We start from the raw sequence: 21,163 nt of genomic DNA, 5'->3' as shown, positions 1-21,163 counted from the left end.
AAATGATCATACCACAGACCCCCAAAAGAAAACCCAGTGGACTCACAGATACATTTCCTGATGGTGCCAGGCATTGCCCCCTTCTATACCCTCTTTGTTGGAGAATCTGTGGGAAACATTTTTGTTGTATTCTTTGAGGCTGGAGTACAAGAATGTCTCAAAGACAGCCAATATTAAGGATTTGGAGTAAGAAATAAGGACTAAATTCATAGTTTAAAAGAGCTGGATGGTGAGCTGTGTTAGGAGGGTCTCTGTCTGGTTCTTTCTTGCTCACAGTATGACCCTGGGCAATCCTCTTCCACTCTCTCAGTCTGCATTTTCATAGATGAGAAATGCCAATTCTAAATCTATCAGGATATGAATGAATACCATACATGTGTTCATTAATTCATTGTTTTCAACAATTGTGCACTGCACACCTGGACATACAGAAATTATAGCCAGTCCCTACCTTCAGGGACTCATTGTCTGTTAAAAGTTGCCCTTGAAAGTGTTAATCCAATAGGGGAGATAAACTAGAAAAATACTTAGTTCCACCTCAGCATGAAAAATATTATGACAGGAGGCCTGGGTGGCTCAGTGGATTAAGCCTCTGCCTTTGGCTCAGGTCATGATCTCAGGGTCTGGGGATCAAGCCCTGCATTGGAGCCTACTGTCCCCCTCTCTCTGTCTGCCTCTCTGCCTACTTGTGATCTCTCTCTCTCTCTCTCTCTGTCAAATAAATAAATAAATAAATAAATAAATATCTTTAAAAAAAAAAAACATTAAGACAGAAAGAAGGAGGCAGGGCAGCTGTAAACATAAGGGAGGGGACTAAACTTCTCAAGGAGAGGAACAAGAAAGCCTTCTTGGAAAGTGGGTTCCTTCTCTCCACAATGCCAGAGACTTGTGATGGACCTGTAGATCCTCTCTGCTCATGTCTTCCACCTTCCCAGATGATGTCTCGAGAAGGACTCTGAATATTGGATCATCAATTTATGTTGCGGACCCACAAGCTGATGGGTGGTGGAGCACTCTGCCCTTCTCTGATTTATTGTCCATGACTCAGCCTTACCCAAGACAATAAAATGCAGAGTGAAGATCAGCCTCTCCTGGCACATTCAGTATGCCGCTGGATCGTTCCTCACTCCTCTCAGGATACATTAAACTCTCGGTCCTGACCTTAGCTGTCCTTGTGCTCCTGGCTCAGGCTTCCCCAGGTAACCAGACAATGGGGAGGAGGGAAGAAGGAGTAAAAATGGGGTTCTAGTCATAGAATCATTGGAAAACTGAACATATGTGGCAGTGATGGCAACCCCCAGAGATGACCGAGATCTAGTGCAGTCTTATAATGAATATGGCAGTCTGTCATCCCTGACTATGATGGTGTTTTTCATGATGGCAAATACTGGCAGAGCCCAGAGTTTCTTGTACGAAGTTCCTTCCATATGCAGAAGCATCTGCAGCATCCCTAGTGTCCTTAATATCCTTGGCCCAAATGTCAACAGGGTCTCTTCCCACCATCTCTCATTTCAACCTACATCTAATGGATACTACCTCTGGCAGTAACCAGTCCCATTTCTTCACCTCTTCATTGTTACATAGTTTTGAATGTTCCTTTAAAGCAATCAGAAGAGACATCTTGCTCTTGTGTTAGAATATGTAGTGAAAAATTTGTAGGTTGATATTGGATATCTAGAGGCTTGTGAAAAATAGGTTCAAGGTGTGGAGCTGGGGTTAGGACAGACGATTCTGGATTCCAGATTGAACGTGATCATAGTTCTCTAACAGTCAGATAGATTTTATGGCTGGGTGGTGAATCGCTTTCTGAAGGGAAAGTTTTCTGCTTAGGCTTCCTGGGGATTCTAAGGTTTATGATTATTATTTCCATGATTTCCCTCTGAATCATTGCTGCTGGAAGTTGCATCCTCTGTTGGATCTGCTTTTCAAACTGAAAGCCTCTGTCAATCACTCAGTTTTTCTAGAAGCAAAAGAAGGTAGTTCTGGGCTAATCAGTTTCAGCTTGTCTTAAACTCTGGTAAGGGCAGATTAGTTTTGAAGAGGGAGTTGCAGCTGCAAAAGACATTTTGGGAGAAAGAATCTACACATTGATTCATGGAATCAGAGTCCGATTTTTCCAGTCTGAATATCCTGGTAAGAAAGAGCAAATTGGTAATTATCTCTCAGGAGGGGAGAATAAACAAGTAGAGAGGGGAAAAAACAAGTAGAGAAAATCCAATGAACCCAGTGTGCTGAGGAAGCTGTGTTTTATAGATCTATGTGGGGTTGAGTCACAAACAGGACAGAGACTTATACCATCTAGAGCATCAGCCTGCAGGTAGGCAGTATAAGTTAATCCTTCAGTGTTCAAAGTCCTGTTCTAGGGCATCATTTGGGACATGCAATTAGAACAGTGCCTGGCACCATACAGTACATCATTAGTTTTTGAGGTAGTGTTCCATGTTTCATTGTTTGTGTATAATACCCAGTACTCCATGCAATCCATGCCCTCCTTAATACCCATCACCAGGCTCACCCATCCCCCCATTCCCTCTCTTCCAAAACCCTCAGTTTTCCCCCCAGAGTCCATAGTCTCCTGGTTCATCTCCCACTCCGATTTCTCCCCCTTCACTTTTCCCTTCCTTATCCTAGTGTCCTCCATGCTTTTCCTTATGTTCCACAAATAAGTGAAACCATATGATAATTACCTTTCTCTGTTTGACTTACTTCACTCAGCATAATCTCCTCCAGTCCCATCCATGTTGGTGCAAAAGTTGGGCATTCATCCTTCCCGATGACTGAGTAATATTTCATTTTGTATATGGACCACATCTTCTTTATCCATTCATCTGTTGAAGGGCATCTTGTTTCTTTCCACAGTTTGGCTATTGTGGACATTGCTGCTATGAACATTGGGGTACACATGGCTCTTCTTTTCACTATCTGTATTTGGGGGTTAAATACCCAGTAGTGCAATTGCTGGGTCCTAGGGTAGTTCTATTTTTAATTTTCAGAGGAACCTCCACACTGTTTTCCCAAGTGGCCACACTAATGATGTAAAAACAAATGATGTACTATATGGTGACTAACATAACATAATTTTTAAAAATACATTCACATTTTGGTATGCTTAATAATTCTGAAAAAAAAATAATATGTATGGAATGCAGAGAGCAAGTCAAATATATGCCAGGATTAGTGGTATGCTGTAATGGGCCACATACTTTTATAATCAAAGTACTCATATAATATATATTGAATAAATAAATTTAGGAGCTTAGTCATAGAAACACTTTGTATCTTCAGTGAATTTTGTTACCTTCATAGCATTTTGCATGTCATTTCATCTGGAATCTCTGGTCTTATCAGAATAGTGCATTATATATACTGAGATGTGATATTATACATTAGAATTAATAAAACATGTGACTTTACATATAGTTAATAAAAAAAAAAAAAAGAACAGTGGCCGGCACATACTCTGGTTCTCAAAAAATCACTGTTGAGTGAACAATGAATTGAGAGGGGGAAAAAATAGATAATTGAAGGTACAGGTCCAAGCACCTAGATTTGGGGGACAAGGAGGAACCAATGTGGCAAGACTGAAAAATGACAGAGATCAAAACATCACAAGCACAGAAATAAAGTCCAGTTAGAGCTGGTTGAAGGAAGGAAGATAACTACTCATATCTAGTACATGTTAAGACTAGCATTAGGCATTCTACATCTCCATATTTATTTAATCTTCCTAAGAATGCCATTACATTTCAGTAGTTCATCCTAACTATTATTACTACAATACTAACACCCTTAGTATTATAGTCTTTACTCTCTTTCATGTATTTGTTTATTCATCGTTTTGGTTTTTTGATAGATGGATGGGTCAAAAGATGTAATTATGGAAAAGGAAGATGCAGGCAATCTTGCAAAGAAAATGAGAGGAAGAAGGAAAGATGTGGGGAAAAAAAAATTTGTTGCATCCCTGATGTAAAGCGTGAACTCCCATACTCTGTTGAGAAACAACAGATGACATACCAAGCTAAGGTAAGAACAGCTGAACGTCTGTAAAACTCCTGATACAAGACTCTCAACAGCCAGAATTATGAGTTGGAGAAATGGCTGTCTGGGGCACCTTCATGGTCCTTAGATATTAGACACCTGCTGGGTCTTCACAGGGTCCATTAAAGAAAATATGTTCATTATAGCTCTCATTATATCCTGTCTCTCTAATCCTCTGTAGCCTAACATCGGTAGGTTGTGTCAGGACATAACTAATGTTCTTGGTTCTCACTGTAAGACTATTTTATAGGATCTACCACCTGAATTCCTAGGTCTCTGACCACATGCTACTAGGTCCCTCAACGTGGAAGTTTTCCAGGCTAATGCAGATTCCACCTTGGCCACACCTTATCTAAGACCCATCCTAGGGTCTTGAGATAGGCCATTGTGGTCCAGAGGTCTTTTGCCTCTTTAACTCAAGGTTCAGCCCAAGGCTCTGCCTCATGGGCTCACTTCTGGAATTTATCCCTTACCCTAATTCCTAATCATTCTTAGCTTTCCGAAGATTGGCATGTCTTCTGACGAGGAAGCAACCATTGCCACCCCCACCCAAATGGAGGCGGAAAAGAGTAAAACAAAACAAAGAACAAACCAACCAACCAACCAACCCCCGCCCCAAAACAAAAATCAGACAAACACCGCCCCCAACCACTGCATTTACTGAGAATTTACTTATTGTGTGCAAAGCCTTGTCCTAAGTACTTTACATACATAATCTCCTTTCTTCCTAACAACAGCTCCATGAGGTAAGAATTTAGTATTGTGTTCCTTTGCCGGAAGAGGAAATAAAGTCACAGAGAGTTTAAGTGGCTTGCCCCCAAGTACCGCTGGCCACTGAACTAGCCCTCCTGGTTCAGTAGCAACACTTCGAACCCATGATGCCCGAGTTCAGATGTTGTGCTTCCTCAACGCGGGAAACTATTGCTATAGTGAGAAAAGCTCACTGTGCTCTTCCCGTCCAGAACCCAAGTCCTTAATGTGGAAGGTGTGGCGGAAGGGAAAGCTTTGGGAGCCTCCTTGTGGTTAAAATGTGTAACAAATCCAGCCCTAACCTGTATATCCAGGCACAAATAGGAATGATCCCAAGTTATAGTTAAGGAAGGAATTGTTCCCACTTAGTAAATAGTCTTAGTTCAGAGACCAATGGCAGTCAGGTCTAGTGGTGAAAATTATCCCTTGCCTCTGTTTACATAATTATCTGGAGGACACAGTCTGAAGACAAGGTACAGCAATCCACAATCATGGCAGCTTCTAACCATTCAACCCATTTCTCTAAGTACTTTCATATCAGTTTCCTCATCTACTCCCACTGTTATACCACCATATAACATTCATGTCCCAAACCTTAGAAGATGTCCTTAGGCTATCTGGAGAGTGGATCAGTGACTGGGTCTCCAGTTACCTGGGCACAGTGGTGCCAACTTCAACCACACCAACAGCTGCAGAAAAGCCCAAGAAGCCACCTGTTCTTCTACAAGTTTTTATGTATTTTTGGCTGGAGAGATTATGCTTACAAATGGACTCAGGAGCCTTAGAGAGTTGTGTAAAGAAACCTCCAAACCATAGTTCCAAAGAATTGATAAGGGTGCAGGGGAAATTCAGAGGCACTAATAGTATGTGATTATGTCACCTTACCACTCTGAGCCACATTTTGCCCATCCCCAAAATGGAAAGGTTGGAGTAGATTATAAACTCCATATGCCTTTCAACTCTTAAAGCCTTCTTCATTTGTTTATATCGAAAATCCATTCTTTACCTATGACTTCAGATGCCACTTTAGAAAGCAAAGGCATGATGGAGGATGAAGAGACTGAGAAACAGGAAAGTCACCTCAACCTAAGTACTCAAACCGTAATCCTAAAATATATCTTAGTTGCCTTCTTGTTCCATACTGCACCCCCCTACACACATCATGTTGGCCACAAAAACCTCCCAACTCTGCCTCCTTAGCACCTGTTTTTCCATCCCTGCCTGGGCTATTCTGATTCAGCCATCATCTTTTCTTGCCCATTGTTATGGCTGACTGTGTCCTCCAAATTCATACGGTCAAGTCTTAATCCCCAGTACCTCAGAACATGACTGCATTTGGAGATAGGGTCTAAATTTAAAGAAGCAGTTAAAATAAAATGAGATCATTAGGGTGAACCCTAATCTGGTATGACCGGCATTCTTATAAGAAGAGGAGATTAGGACACAGAAGAAAAACCGTGTGAAGATACAGAAAGAAGATGGCAACCTACAAGCCAAAGAGCAAGACCTCAGAAGAAATCAACCCTGCCACACCATTCTACCTTCTGAAACTAAGTATAGAAAGAAAGAAAAAGAAAGAAAAAAAAAAAACCCTGCCAATACCTTGATCTTAAACTCCTAGCTTCCAGAATTGTGAGAAAATAAATTTCTGTTGTTTCAGCCCCCAGCCTGATACTTTGTTGTGGAGACCTGGTGGATTAAAACACACATACTGTAACATTTACATCCTACTGGTCTCTTTGTCTGCCATCACCCCTCTGACTCACTCCACTGTTCCCATACAGTTATTGTGGATCATTTCTAAAACCCAGACCTGAAATTTTAATTTTTCCTTTCAAACTCTTCAAAAGCTGTGCGATGATAATAGGAATCAATTCTAAACTTCCTTCATGGGGTGCCTGGTTGGCTCAGTGGGTTAAAAGCCTCTGCCTTCAGCTCAGGTCATGATTCCAGGGTCCTGGGATTGATCCCCTTGTCGGGCTTTCTGCTCAGCAGGGCAACTGCTTCCCTCTCTCTCTGCCTGACTCTCTGCCTACTTGTGATCTCTCTCTCTCTCTCTCTCTCTCTCTCTGTCAAATAAATAAATAAATAAACTTCCTTTACAATAATCCCGTCCACCTCAGTACCCTCCTTTTCCACTCCCACCATGGACCTCACAAACAACTTATGTTCTTTGAAATTAACGGGTTTCTTGCTCTTTTTAAAATAGGCTTCCCCTTTTGCTAGGAAGGTTCTTCTTGCAAAACAAACATATACTTCTCTGTATATTTCACCTAATCAGTATTTCTACCTGCCCTAAGCCATATATATTCATTCTTTACTTCTTTCCCAGCCCAAAAGGATCCTTTTATTAATTTACTTTTAATTTTTTTACAACTAAAAATTGCTTATATTTAAGGCATACAATGTGATGCTTTGATATATGTATACACAATCAAGTTAATTTAACACACCTATCACCTCACATAGTTACCTTTTTTCTAGATAAGAACACTTACGATCTACACCATCAGGACATTTCAAGTATACAGTAAAGTTTTAGTAATAATAGTCACCTTGTACACTAGATCACCAAAAATTATTCCGTAACTGAAAGTTTGTACCCTTTGACCAATATCTCTCCATTTCATGCCCAACCCCCTCCAAGAACTGGCAAACACCTTTCTGCTCTTTTCCATGAATTCAACTAATTTAGATTCACCATATAAGTGAAATCACATACAATTTACTTTCTGTGTCTGGTTTATTTCACTTAGCATAATATCCTCCACATTCATCCAAATTGTCCAAAATGGCAGGATTTCTTTCTTTTTAACATTGAATAATAGTCCACTGCATATATATGTACTTACGTATGTACATGTAATATACAGATTTCAAATTTTCTTTACCCATTCATCCATTGACAAACACTTAGGTTGTTTCCATGTCTTCACGATGTGAATAATGCTGCAATGACCAAGGGACTGCAGTTATATCTTCAAGATATTATTTTCATTTCCTTCAGATATATACCCAGAAGCAGAATTACTGGATCATAAGACAGTTTCATTTTCAACTTTTTTAGGAACTTCCATACTGTTCTTCATGGTGGTTGTATCAATTCACATTCCATGTATATTTGTTCTTTACATCCTTGTGAACACTTGTTATCTTTTGTCTGTGGTATAATAACCATCCTAACAGGTTGAATGAATATCTCATTGTGGTTTTGATTTACATTTCTCTGATGGTTAGTGATACTGAGTACCTCTTTATATACCTGTGGGCCATTTGTACATCTCCTTTGGGAAAATGTCAGTTCAATGGGTCCTTTGCCCATTATTTAATTGGATCGTTTGGTTTTTGCTACTGAGTTATATGGGTTCTTTTTGTATTTTGGATATTAACTCCTTAACAGATGTATAGTTTTTAAATATTTTCTCCTCTTTGGAGGTTGTCTTTTTGCTCTGTTGATGGTTTTCTTTGCTTTGCAGAAACATTTTAGTTTGCTATAGTTTCACTTACTTCTGCGTCTGTTGCCTTTGCTTTTTTTTTTTTTTTTAAGTGAAAATTGTATTGCCATTAGATTGCCAAATGCTTTCAGAGTCAAATCCAAAAACCATTGCCAATGTCATGTAGCTTTAACCTATGCTTTTTGTTGTTGTTGTTGTTGTTAAGAACTTTATGGTTTTAGGTCTTCTGCTTAAATCATTAATCAGCCTTGAGTTGATGTTTTTGGTATGGTATGTGTCCAGTTTTTTTATGTTGCATGTAGATAACAAATTTTTCCAAAAACATTATTGAAGAGACTAATCTTTCCTCATTGTATATTCTTTGTGACTTTGTCAAAGATTAGTTGGCCATACATACGTGGATTTATTTCTGGTCTGTTCCATAGGCCTAATGAGCCTGTTTTTTTGCCAGTACCATAATGTTTTGATTACTATAGCTTTGTAGTATATTTGAAATCAAGAAATGTGATGCTTCCAGCTTTGTTCTTTCTCAAGATAGCTTTGGTTATTTAGAGATTTTTGTGGTTCTGTGTGAATTTTAGGATTGTTTTCTCTATTTCTATGAAAAAAGCCATTGGAACCCTCAGTTCGCTCCTTATAATTAAATGTCTCTTATGGTTTGTCTCCCTCTCTCTTTTTATCTTATTTTATTTTTCCTTCCTTCCTCTACGTTCATCTGCTTTGTTTCTTAAATTTCACATATGAGTGAAATCATATGGTATTTGTCTTTCTTTGATGGACTTATTTGCTGGAGGGGAAGTGGGTGGTAGGATGGGGTAATTGGGTGATGGGCATTAAGGAGAGCACTTGATGTAATGAGCACTGGGTGCTATATGTCACTGATAAATCACTAAATTCTACCCCTGAAACTAATAATAATGCACCATATACTAACTACATTGAATTAAAAAAAATTTTTTAAAGAAAATCCATAAAACTAAAAAAAATCCATTGGAATTTTAATAAGGAATTCAATTTCATTGAATCTGTAGATTGCTTTGGGTTGTATGGACACTTGAACAATGTTAAATCTTCCAATTCATGAACGTGGGATATTTATTTTCTATTTACTTGTGTCATCTTCAATTTCTTTCATCAGTGTTTTATAGTTTTCAGGATACAGGTCTTTCCTCCTTGGATAGATTTATTCCTAATTATTTTATTCTTTCTGATGACTTTGTAAGTGGGATATATTTATTAATTGCATTTGTGGGTAGTTATTCCCTCCAAGGGCATGTATACATGTATTTTCTGCTGAATTTCTGCATGGGGAGGACTGCTTCTGAACTGTGGCCAAGAGGGGCTAGACCAAGGTCCATGGGACTATTACTAGAGACACAGGCAGGTCCTTTGACATGGTGCTGGTGACAGGAATCAAGGCCAGATGGGGTTCTAGCCGAGTCCACAGGAGGACAAGGATATTTCTGTGTCTGCAGAAGGACCATTGTTGGTGAGTCTGCTATCTGGTTGTTGGCCTGCCTTCTCAAAATGGCCCTCCTCAGACCTGGGCTCTAAAGACTCTTAAGATAAGGTGGTCAGGAAGGCTCTTTCCAAATGGGTAACATATGTGCTGGGGACAGGAGGATCCAGCATTCAGATAACCAGAAAAAAAAATTATGAGTCAAATGGGACTACCAGGTGGTCCCACCATGAGCCCTTCCATGAAGTAAGAATAAGCTTATGGATGTTTTGCTCTCCCCAGATACCAAAATATCTTGCCTAGTAACTTGCCTAATAACCTATGGACCTAATAAAACTGTCAATAGATAAAAGTTTTTGGCTTAAGAGCAAGCTAAAGTTCAGAAACATCTGGCTATGTTTGATAACCCAGATGTTGATATGCACACAAATTATTTGATTGTTTTAGTTGAAGAAGAAGAAGAAAGAAGGGGTTCAATACCTGGTCGAGGAATTATGAGTATAGCAATAACCTTAATATTGATTCTATTGACCAGCCTGTAAAAACCCAAAAGATAACCCTACACAGACAGAATCTGAGGGCAGAGCCTCCTCCCAGGTGAGAATGTGTTACCCAAAGAGAAGAGAAAGGCTTTGTTTCCACATTTGGGCTCCCCATCATGCTTAATCCCAAAAAGGTAATCAGAATCCTGACTTTTATTAACTCCCAGCCAAAAAGGAAACCATGATCCTGAACTTCTCAACTTTTTTTGCTTTTTAAAAATTTTTATAGGGGGCCACCTGGGTGGCTCAGTTGGTTAAGTGGCGGCCTTTGTCTCAGGTCATGATCCCAGAGTCCTGGGATCGAGCCACACATCAGGCTCCCTGCTCAGCAGAGAGCCTGCTTCTCCCTCTTCCTCTGCCTGCTGCTCTGCCTACTTGTGGTCTCTCTCTATCTCTCTAATAAGTAAATAAAATCTTTAAAAACAAACTTTATAGGACTGAAATCATTCAGAAAATACTCCTTTGTATCTGGCTTATTTTGCTCAATAGAAAGTTTGTAGATTCATTCATGTTGTTATATATTGCAATAGTTTATTATTCTCATTGCTGTATAGCATTCCATTATATAACATTCCAGAAGTGTTTTTTGTTTGTTTGTTTGTTTGTTGTTGTTGTTGTTGTTGTTGTTTTGGAGACTAACCACATACTTTTATTTTTTTTAATTAATTTATTTATTTTCAGCATAACAGTATTCATTATTTTTTCACCACACCTAGCACTCCATGCAATCCGTGCCCTCTATAATACCCACCACCTGGTACCCCGACCTCCCACGCCCCCCCCCGCCACTTCAAACCCCTCAGATTGTTTTTCAGAGTCCATAGTCTCTCATGATTCACCTCCCCTCCCAATTTATCCCAACTCCCTTCTCCTCTCTAACTCCCCATGTCCTCCATGCTATTTGTTATGCTCCACAAATAAGTGAAACCATATGATAATTGACTCTCTCTGCTTGACTTATTTCACTCAGCATAATCTCTTCCAGTCCCGTCCATGTTGCTACAAAAGTTGGGTATTCATCCTTTCCGATGGAGGCATAATACTCCATAGTATCTATGAACCACATCTTCCTTATCCATTCGTCTGTGGAAGGGCATCTTGGTTCTTTCCACAGTTTGGCGACTGTGGCCATTGCTGCTATAAGCATTGCAGTACAGATGGCCCTTCTTTTCACTACATCTGTATCTTTGGGGTAAATACCCAGGAGTGCAATGGCAGTGTCATAGGGAAGTTCTGTTTTTAATTTCTTGAGGAATCTCCACACTGTTCTCCAAAGAGGCTGCACCAACTTGCATTCCCACCAACAGTGGAAGAGGGTTCCTCTTTCTCCACATCCCCTCCAACACATGTTGTCTCCTGTCTTGCTAATTTTGGCCATTTTAAGTGGTGTAAGGTGGTATCTCAATGTGGTTTTAATTTGAATCTCCCTGATGGCTAGTGATGATGGACATTTTTTCATGTGTCTGATAGCCATTTGTATGTCTTCATTGGAGAAGTGTGTTCATAACTTCTGCCCATTTTTTGATATGATTGTCTGTTTTGTGTGTGTTGAGTTTGAGTAGTTCTTTATAGATCCAGGATATCAACCTTTTGTCTGTACTGTCATTTGCAAATATCTTCTCCATTCCGTGGGTTGCCTCTTTGTTTTCTTGACTGTTTCCTTTGCTGTGCAGAAGCTTTTGATTTTGATGAAGTCCCAAAAGTTGATCTTTGCTTTTATTTCCTTTGCCTTTGGAGACATATCTTGAAAGAAGTTGCTGTGGCTGATATTGAAGAGATTACTGCCTATGTTCTCCTCTAGGATTCTGATGGATTCCTGTCTCACATTGAGGTCTTTTATCCATTTTGAGTTGATCTTTGTGTACGGTGTAAGAGAATGGTCGAGTTTCATTCTTCTACATATAGCTGCCCAGTTTTCCCAGCACCACTTATTGAAGAGACTGTCTTTTTTCCACTGTATATTTTTTCCTGTTTTGTCAAAGATTATTTGACCATAGAGTTGAGGATCCATATCTGGGCTCTCTACTCTGTTCCACTGGTCTATATGTCTGTTTTTATGCCAGTACCATGCTGTCTTGGTGATCACAGCTTTGTAATAAAGCTTGAAATCAGGTAACGTGATGCCCCCAGTTTTATTTTTGTTTTTCAACATTTCCTTAGTGATTCAGGGTCTCTTCTGATTCCATACAAATTTTAGGATTATTTGATCCAGTTCTTTGAAAAATTCCACCGGAAGTGTTTTATCCATCCTAATTTTTATGGACATTAGGTTGTTTCCACTATTTGACTAGTAGAAATTATACTACTAGAAACATCCTTGGAACATATTTTACAGTGAAATACATACATATTGTTTATTGCTGAGGATGTATCTACTAACAGTAGATCACAGGCATATAATTGGTCATCTTTAGTAGATATTGTCAGTTCTCCAATTTGGCTGAACCAGTTATATTCCCACCACAATGGGAGTTCTAGTTGTTACACATCTCTGCCTACACTTGTTATTGTATACCTTTTCAATTTAACCACCTGGTAACTGTACTGGGGTATCACATTATGGCTACAATTTGCATTTTCCTGATGTAGAAATTAACTTGAACACATTTTCATGTATTTATTAACCACTTGGTTACTCTCTTATGTGAAATATCTGTTCAAGTCTTTTCTCCTGGGTTGCCTCTCTTTTCCTATTGATTTGTAGGTGTCCTTTTTATATTCTAGGTATGAGTTCTTTGTTAGATTATAAGCATATATATTATAATATTTTCTTCAATCCTCTGACTTGCCTTTTCTTTCTTTCAATGGTATCGTTTCGTAGGTTTTGTTTTGTTTTGTTTTGTTTTGTTTTTCCTTTTTGGTCAGCACTCAGAAAGAAAAAGCACAGCTAATGTCTGGTATCTGCACTAGTTGCTACCAGTTAGGCCATGGTGTTTCCTTGCTGAACGTAAACAAGATCATAGAATCTTAAAGTCAGGAAGGGACTCTCTGTGACTAAGATGGAATAAAATATCCTGTCTTGGGGCACCTAGGTGGCTCAGTCCTTAATTGGCTGCCTTCAGCTCAGGTCATGATCCCAGGGTCCTAAGATATAGCCCCACATCCGGCTCCCTGCTCAGCAGGAAACCTGCTTCTCCCTCTCCTACTCCCTCTGCCTCTGTTCCCTCTCTTGCTGTGTCTCTCTGTATCAAAGAAATAAATAATATCTTTTTTTTTTAAGTCTTGTATCCTCATAGTTAAGCATGTTTCTTGTAAGCAGCATGTAGTTGAGCTTTATTTCTTATCCAACTTGGAAATAATATTTTTTAATTGGAGTGTTTAGTGGATTTGCATTTAAATTAACTTACTCCAAAAAAGACATGCAAATAACCAATAGGCACATGAAAAAATGCTCCACGTCACTTGTCATCAGGGAAATACAAATCAAAACCACAATAAGATACTACATCACACCAGTCAGAATGGTTAAAATTAACAAGACAGGGAACAACAAAAGTTGATGAGGATATGAGGGAACTCTCTTACAGTGTTGATGGGAATGCAGGCTGGTACAGCCACTCTGGAAAACAGAATGGAGACTCCTCAAGAAGTTGAAAATAGAGCTACCCTATGGCCCAGAAATTGCACTACTGGGTATTTACCCCAAAGATATAGCTGTAGTGAAAAGAAGGGGCACATGCACCCCAATGTTCATAACAGCAATGTCCACAATAACCAAACTGTGGAAGGAGCCAAGATGTCCTTCAACAGACAAATGGATAAAGAAGATGTGATTCGGGGTGCCTGGGTGGCTCAGTGGGTTAAGCCTCTGCCTTCGTTCGGCTCAGGTCATGATCCCAGGGTTTTGGGATCAAGCCCCGCATCAGGCTCTCTGCTCAGCAGGGAGCCTGCTTCCTCCCTCTCTCTATCTGCCTACCTCTCTGCCTACTTGTGATCTCTGTCTGTCAAATAAATAAATAAAATCTTAAAAAAAATAGATGTGGTTCATATATACAATAGAATATTATTCAGCCAACAGAAGGGATGAATACCTACCATTTACATTGACATGGATAGAGCTAGAGAGTATTACGCTAAGTGAAAGAAGTCAAGCAGAAAAAAACAATTATCATATGGTTTCACTCATATGTGGAACATAGGAAACAGCACAGAGGATCATAGGGGAAGGGAGGGAAAGTGAAATGGGAAGAAATCAGAGAGGGAGACAAACCATGAAAAATTCTTGACTCCAAACAAACTGAGGGGTTTGAAAAGGGAGGTAACTAGGGAGACAGGGTAACTTGATGATGGGCATTAAGGAGGGCATGTGATGTGATGAGCACTGGGTGTCAGAGCAACTAATGAATCATTGAACATTACATCAAAAACTAATATTGTACTATATGTTGGCTAATTGAATTTATTTTTTTAAAGATTTTATTTATTTATATGACAGACAGAGATCACAGGTAGGCAGAGAGGCAGGCGGGGGGCGGGGGCAGGCTCCCTGCTGAGTAGAGAGCCCAATGCAGGGCTCAATCCCAGGACCCTGGGATTATGACCTAAGGCAGAGGCCTTAACCCACTGAGCCACCCAGGTGCCCCAGCTAATTGAATTTAAATTAAAAAAAGATATGAAAATAATAATAGGTAACAATAAAGTATTAATGTACCTGTTTAATTTCATATACTTAATTATAAACACCAGTGACAATTCAATCATCTCATATAAAAATAACATCTGATGACTGAATACTGAATTGATCAACTGCTGTTTAAATGCAGGATTTAGAAAGACATAAACATATTCTTTCTGATATCTGCATTGGATGTGAGACTTCCAGAGGAGCTGAATGAGAAGCTCAGCAAATCCTCTCCTCAACAATGAATTATAGGGCCCTTCAATATGGAAGGGGAAGGCAGAAAAAGGAGATAGAATGATATGATAAGACCCGGTGTTGGTGGCTTTGAGGATGGAAGAAAGGACCCAGAAGCTGAGGAATGTAGAAGGCCTCTAGAAGCTGGAAAGGGCAAGGAAACAAGTATCCCCTTCAGTAAAGAATTCAGCCCTGCCAGCACTTTGATTTCAGCCCTATGAGACTCATTTGGATCCTAAGATACAGAACTGTAAAATAATAAATTCTGCTGCGTTAAGTCACTAAATTTGTTGTAATTTATTGCAGCACTGATAGAAAACGAATACAGTAGGTAAGATATTGGACTTAGCAAAGAGAGACTTCAGTGCAGTTCAAATAAATATTTCAAGAACTAAAAGAAACCACTTAAAGAATTAACATAAAATATAATGATAACAAAATAAATATATGATACTAGCTTATCAAATTGTGATATAGATGAAATGATAGAAAATTTTTAAAAAGAACTAAATAGAAATTCAAATAGACATTCTGGACTGGAAACATACAATATCTGAAATTAAATATACATTACAGGGGCTTAACAGAAGATTTAATCTGGAAGATGAAATAATCAGTGAACTTTAAGGTAGTTCAATAGAGATTATTCAGTCTGAAGAGCAGAGAGAAAAAAAATGAGAAAAATGAATAGCACCTTGAAGATCTGTGGGATACTATGAATATTATCAATATATGTGTAATGGGAGTTTCAGAAGGAGACAGGAGAGATAAAGACAAAAAATATTTGAAGAATTAATGGTAGCAAACTTCTTAAATTTTATTAAAACAGTGAGAACAACATCAATGTACATATTAAACAAGTTTAGTAAACTCCCAAGTAGGATAAATTCACACCTAAACAAATCATTATCATCATGATTAAATTTTTGAAAGGAAAAAAACAAAGAGAAAATCTTGAAAGCAGGAAAAGAAAAACCAGGATACAGAATCAATATATAAAATTCAGTTGTCTTTCTATACACTAAAAATGAACTAAGGAAGGAATGAAGAAAAACTGATCTTTGACCTGAGTGCTGAGACTAGACAATGAGGAAAGAACAGTCTCTTCAATAAATTATATTAGAATAACTAGATATCTACTTGCAAAAGAATTAAGTTGGACTCCTTTCTTAGACTAGACACAAAAATTAACTCAAAATAGTCTTAACATTTAAAAACAAGGCTTCAAACTGTAAAACTCTGAAAGAAAACATAGTGGAAAACTTCATGGCATTAGTCTTAGCTATTATTTCTTGGATTTGACGCCCAAACCACAGGCAACAGAAGCAAAAATAAAATGGAACCACATCATGGTATGTCATGGAAGATTTTAGAATCCTGGCCTTGAAGTCACTTCTCCCCACATTCCACAGCTCAGAATTAGACTTATTGTTCCACCTAACTGTGAGAGACTGAGATACTACCTTCTAGGTACCAATAGAACAAATGGGACTGTTGAAGAACAGTGTGTGCCATGGGCATGACCTCATCTGCTGCCATTCTATCATGTCACTCTGACCCTGATCAAGATCTCTGAACACTCCAACCACATCTCATAATCAGCTGAGATGATTATAACTCAAGGTAAGAATATTCATCTAAAGGGAAATGCAAGGAAGTACAACAAAATCCCAATAATGTCCATCATGAATTTTTATACCTTTTTTAAATGACAAAAGAGTACATATTTCCTCTAAAAAATAATTGTTTTTTTCCCATTTTTTTCATTCTTGATGTCTCTGCTCATGCTCTAAGGCAGATTTATAATGCCTATTGGGTATTCCAGCACTGTTGTTTCCATTTGTTCTTTTTCTCTATCCACAAATATTAGGGGGCACCTAATAGAATAACTAATAGCTAGGATTAGCATCTTCCTGTCCCCCAGTGGAAATGTGTAGACAGGATCAAAATCTCCAATGCTGATTTTCCAACAGGCAGTTGCAAGGTCAATGTATCAGTTAACATCTCCTGAATAAAAAAGCACCATAAAACTTAGAGGCTTGAATAGATCATTCTATTTCACTCATAATTCTGTGCATTGACTTGGCAGTTCTTCTGGTCTGGACAAGCTTGACTGATCTCTATTGGGCTGTACATAAGTTTGTGTTCAGCTGGTTGTTGCGTTGTTTGATGATCTAGGATAACATTATTCATATATCTGACGTTTGATTGGATGTCATTTAGGGCACCTTAGTTCTCCTCTACATAGCTTTTCAACTTCCAGCAAGTTGGTTTGAGCTCATCAATTGAGCAGACTCTCAGGATCACAAGTGCAGCAATAGGTTGAGACCAAAGCATGAGAATTTTTCAAGCCTATGTTTGCAGTATTTTTGCTAACATCCATTGGCCTAAATAAATTACATGGCCAAGCCCACAGTCGAGTGGTGGCAAAAAGGCTCTACCTCTTAATGAGAGACTCTGCAACACTCCATTGCCGGGGAATCAGTGCAGAGTGGGGAAGAATTTGTAGCCTTTTTCCATCTTCAGTAGTGGCAGAATTTCCTTTAGAGATCTTCTTCACGTTAATGAATACATTATTATTATTATTATTATTATTATTATTATTATTAACAACTCACTTTGGGGCCTGAATTTCTGAGCAATAAATAAATCTTTGATATTGAGATTTCAGGGTTTGTTACCTTTGCAGAGCCTAGCTTAACTGAAAAGATATAGGACAAAGCCTCCCTCTCCTGGACCGATATGTGGCTAACTTGCATACTGAGAAGTTTCAGGGAAAAAAAAAATCATGCCTTTAGAGAATAGGGCTATAACAATTGGAAGTCGGCATGGTTTGAGTACCTTTGCAGAGAATTCTGGCCATAACCCTAAATCCCTTAGGTAATTTTTTAAAATAATCATTTTAATTGAAGTATAACTTGTCTATAGAAGAGTGCAAAAGTCTTAAGTATATGGTCTGATGAATTATCCAAAATGAACAAGCCCATGTAACCATTACTTTGGCCAAGAAATAGAACTTTACCAGCTTGCTTTCCCACCAACAGTGTAAGGGAGTTCCCCTTTGTCCACAACTTCACCAACACTTGTTTCCTGTCTTGCTAATTTTGGCCATTCTAACTGGTTTAAGGTGGTATCTCATTGTGGTTTTGATTTGTATTTCCCTGATGGCTAGTGGAGTTTCCTCAAGACATTGAAAATAGAACTACCCAATGACTCAGCAATTGTACTACTTGGTATTTACCCCAAAGATACAGATGTAGTAAAAAGAAGGGGCACATGCACCCAGTGTTCATAGCAGCAATGTCTGCAATAGCCAAACTGTGGAAGGAGCCATGATGCCCTTCAACAGACAAATGGATAAAGATGTAGTGCATATATATAATGGAATATGACTCAGCCATCAGAAAGGTTGAATACCCACCATTTGCATTGATCTAGATGGAACTGGAGGGGATTATGCTAAATGAAATAAGTCAAGCCGAGAAGGACTATTATCATATGGTGTCACTCATATGTGTAACATAAGGAACAGAGTGGAGGACCACAAGGGAAGGGAGGGGAAACTGAATGGGAGGAAATCATAGAGGGAGACAAACCATGAGAGACTCTGGACTCCAGAAAACAAACTGAGGGTTGCAGAAGAGAGTGGGGGTCAGGGGATGGGGTAAACAGATGATGGGTATTAAGGAGGGCACATGTTGAGATGAGCACTGGGTGTTATACACAACTAATGAATCATTGAATACTAAAATAAAAACTTATGTTGTACTATATGCTGGCTAACTGAACATAATAAAAAAATAGAGCTTTACCAGTATTATGGAAGTTCATTTTATTTTCCCTTGCAAAAGTTATCACTATCCTGATTTCTAATGTCATAAAAAAAATTTCTTATTTTTGAAGGGAATCATGGCTTTCTTCATGCATCATTGTGTTCTTGAGATTAATCCTTGTTGTTGTGTGGAGAAATAGTCTTATTTTCTTTGCAATACAGTATATTTATTCTCTTGTTGACATGCTTTAGAGTTAAGATAATCCTTCTATGAACATTCTTGTATGTCTTTTGGTGAAATATGTATTAATTTCTGTTATGTATATGCTAAAAATAGATATAGTAAAGCATATGGAATTCATATCTTCAATTTTTCATTTATATCCCTACTAGTAGTATAAGAGGGTCCTAGTCTCTCCATATTCTTACCAACATATGGAATTATCTTGTGTTCAGCCACTTGGGCATATGGGTTTCTTTGGCTTTTCCTTGATAGCTACTGTGTATTGACACCCTGTCCTATGTTTAGTAGCCATTTAGATACTCAATTTTGTGAAGTGCGTGCTCACGTCTTTTTCACTCTGTGTGGTAAACAAGCAAAGTAAAATATAATCTCCTTTCCTTTGAACTGTCTGAATCTACTGAACAATCTCGGAATTTTAGTTGCTTTTTTGACTGGTGCCTTTTGTCAAATTCTGTGGCTTCTACCTAGCTTCCCTCTTCCAATCATGAATCTTCATAGAATAAAACACAGACACGGGAGACTGGAATGCAATTTTATAGTGAAAATATTTGACAGGAGGGTTTCCAGGAGGGGAGATTGTTGAGGGCCTTCAGTAATAAGGCATACTTGTGGTGATTGTTTTTGACCACCAAACTTCGTCCTCTACTCCTACATGAGTAGTGTTGATTGAATCGGTGATAACGCAGCACTTTCCTTTTTTTCGACAGAGGTAAACTTCAGTTTCATCTTGTCTGCAATATTCTCTGCAAACTCCATAGCCTTGGTGACATTTAACTGTAGGTTCTGTCTTCGGTTTTTTGACTGTTTTTCTCATGCTTCCTGAGAAAGATATGGCTATGGTCAGTCTCTATGCAACCATGATCACAGAAGACAGAATGTGAAGTGCACAGAGCTCAGATCAAAGTCCTCTAGAATCAAACCTGGGCTCTCTTTTTCACTAGATCTTGTTCTTTGGACAAGTAACTTCAGCTCTCTGCCCCTTCATTTCCATCTGTACAATGGAAATAATAATAGAGACTACTTTTTAAGATTGTTGTGATTATTAAGTGAATTAATATATTTAAAGTACTTAGAATAGTGTCTGGCACTTAGTAAGAGGTGACTACACATTAGCCTTTGTTGTAGTTATTGGTGGTGTTGTTCCTATTTCTCTTATTACTAGTGGTATTTTCCTGAGAATTTAAGTCTACAAAATTTGCCTCTGTGAGTACTTGTTGGGCAAGTTCCCATTTACCTGAACAGATACGTGCTTCTGATGCTCAATTCCTTGGAGATAGCTAGCTTCTGCTGTAAGGCAGGACACACACATATTGGTGCACATGTTTATCAGTGTTTCCATGCTTTGAAATAATAAATATGTACTACAGGTGAAACCCTCTTTGCCCCCCAACAGGTATTGTGTATCAGTGTGTACATTGGCATGTATACAACTCAGTTTATTCACAGATCCACTATCACACACATATGGATACCCCCATAGTTGTGCATTCACAACCATGTATCAAAGCACAGGCCAACAAACTAGTTACTCAGATATATACATGTGTATACAAGCCCTGCCTGAAAATCTTTTAGTGATACAGCTATCATTCTGTAAAAATTACTTGTTAGAAACAGCTGGGCATCTCAAAAAAAAAAAAAAAAAAAGCTCTTTGGAAAGAAAATGACTACTATCAAATATTTTTAAACATTATTTATTTACTGAGAGATAGACAGCATGCGTGTGAGCATGCAAAAGTGGGGAATGGGCAGAAGTAGAGAGAGAGGGACCAGCCAGCAGACTCCCTGCTGAGCACAATGCCCATTGTCATATTGGGGCTCGATCTCACAGCCCTGAGATCATGACCTGAGTCCAATCGAGAGTGGGATGCTTAACCAGCTGAGCCACCCAGGTGGCCCTACTACTATAAAATATTAAAAACTACTTATGTTGAGAAATTTTATACATTACTTTAATGAAAATTTACAACATGCTGTCATTATCTTCATTTTTCAAATAAGAAAACTAAAGCACAAAGAGACCATGTTCCTGCTAATGTCCCCATAGT

The 21,163-nt window shown here is 38.6% G+C and overlaps 1 protein-coding gene across 1 annotated transcript; it reads left to right on the top strand.

The window, feature by feature from the left end:
• The first annotated feature begins 1,105 nt into the window (after positions 1 to 1,105).
• DEFB115 (defensin beta 115) lies at positions 1,106 to 15,079 on the top strand. The gene is made up of 3 exons (XM_032353663.1): positions 1,106 to 1,199; positions 3,854 to 4,023; positions 15,008 to 15,079. The coding sequence occupies exons 1-3, from the start codon at positions 1,106 to 1,108 to the stop codon at positions 15,077 to 15,079; spliced, it is 336 nt and encodes a 111-aa protein (XP_032209554.1).
• The last annotated feature ends 6,084 nt before the right edge of the window (positions 15,080 to 21,163 follow it).

The sequence above is a fragment of the Mustela erminea genome, chromosome 7 (genome assembly GCF_009829155.1).
Source record: "Mustela erminea isolate mMusErm1 chromosome 7, mMusErm1.Pri, whole genome shotgun sequence".
Classification (NCBI taxonomy): Eukaryota; Metazoa; Chordata; class Mammalia; order Carnivora; family Mustelidae; genus Mustela; species Mustela erminea.
The sequence above is the reverse complement of the archived record's forward strand: the minus strand, read 5'-3'. Positions and strand labels throughout refer to the sequence as shown.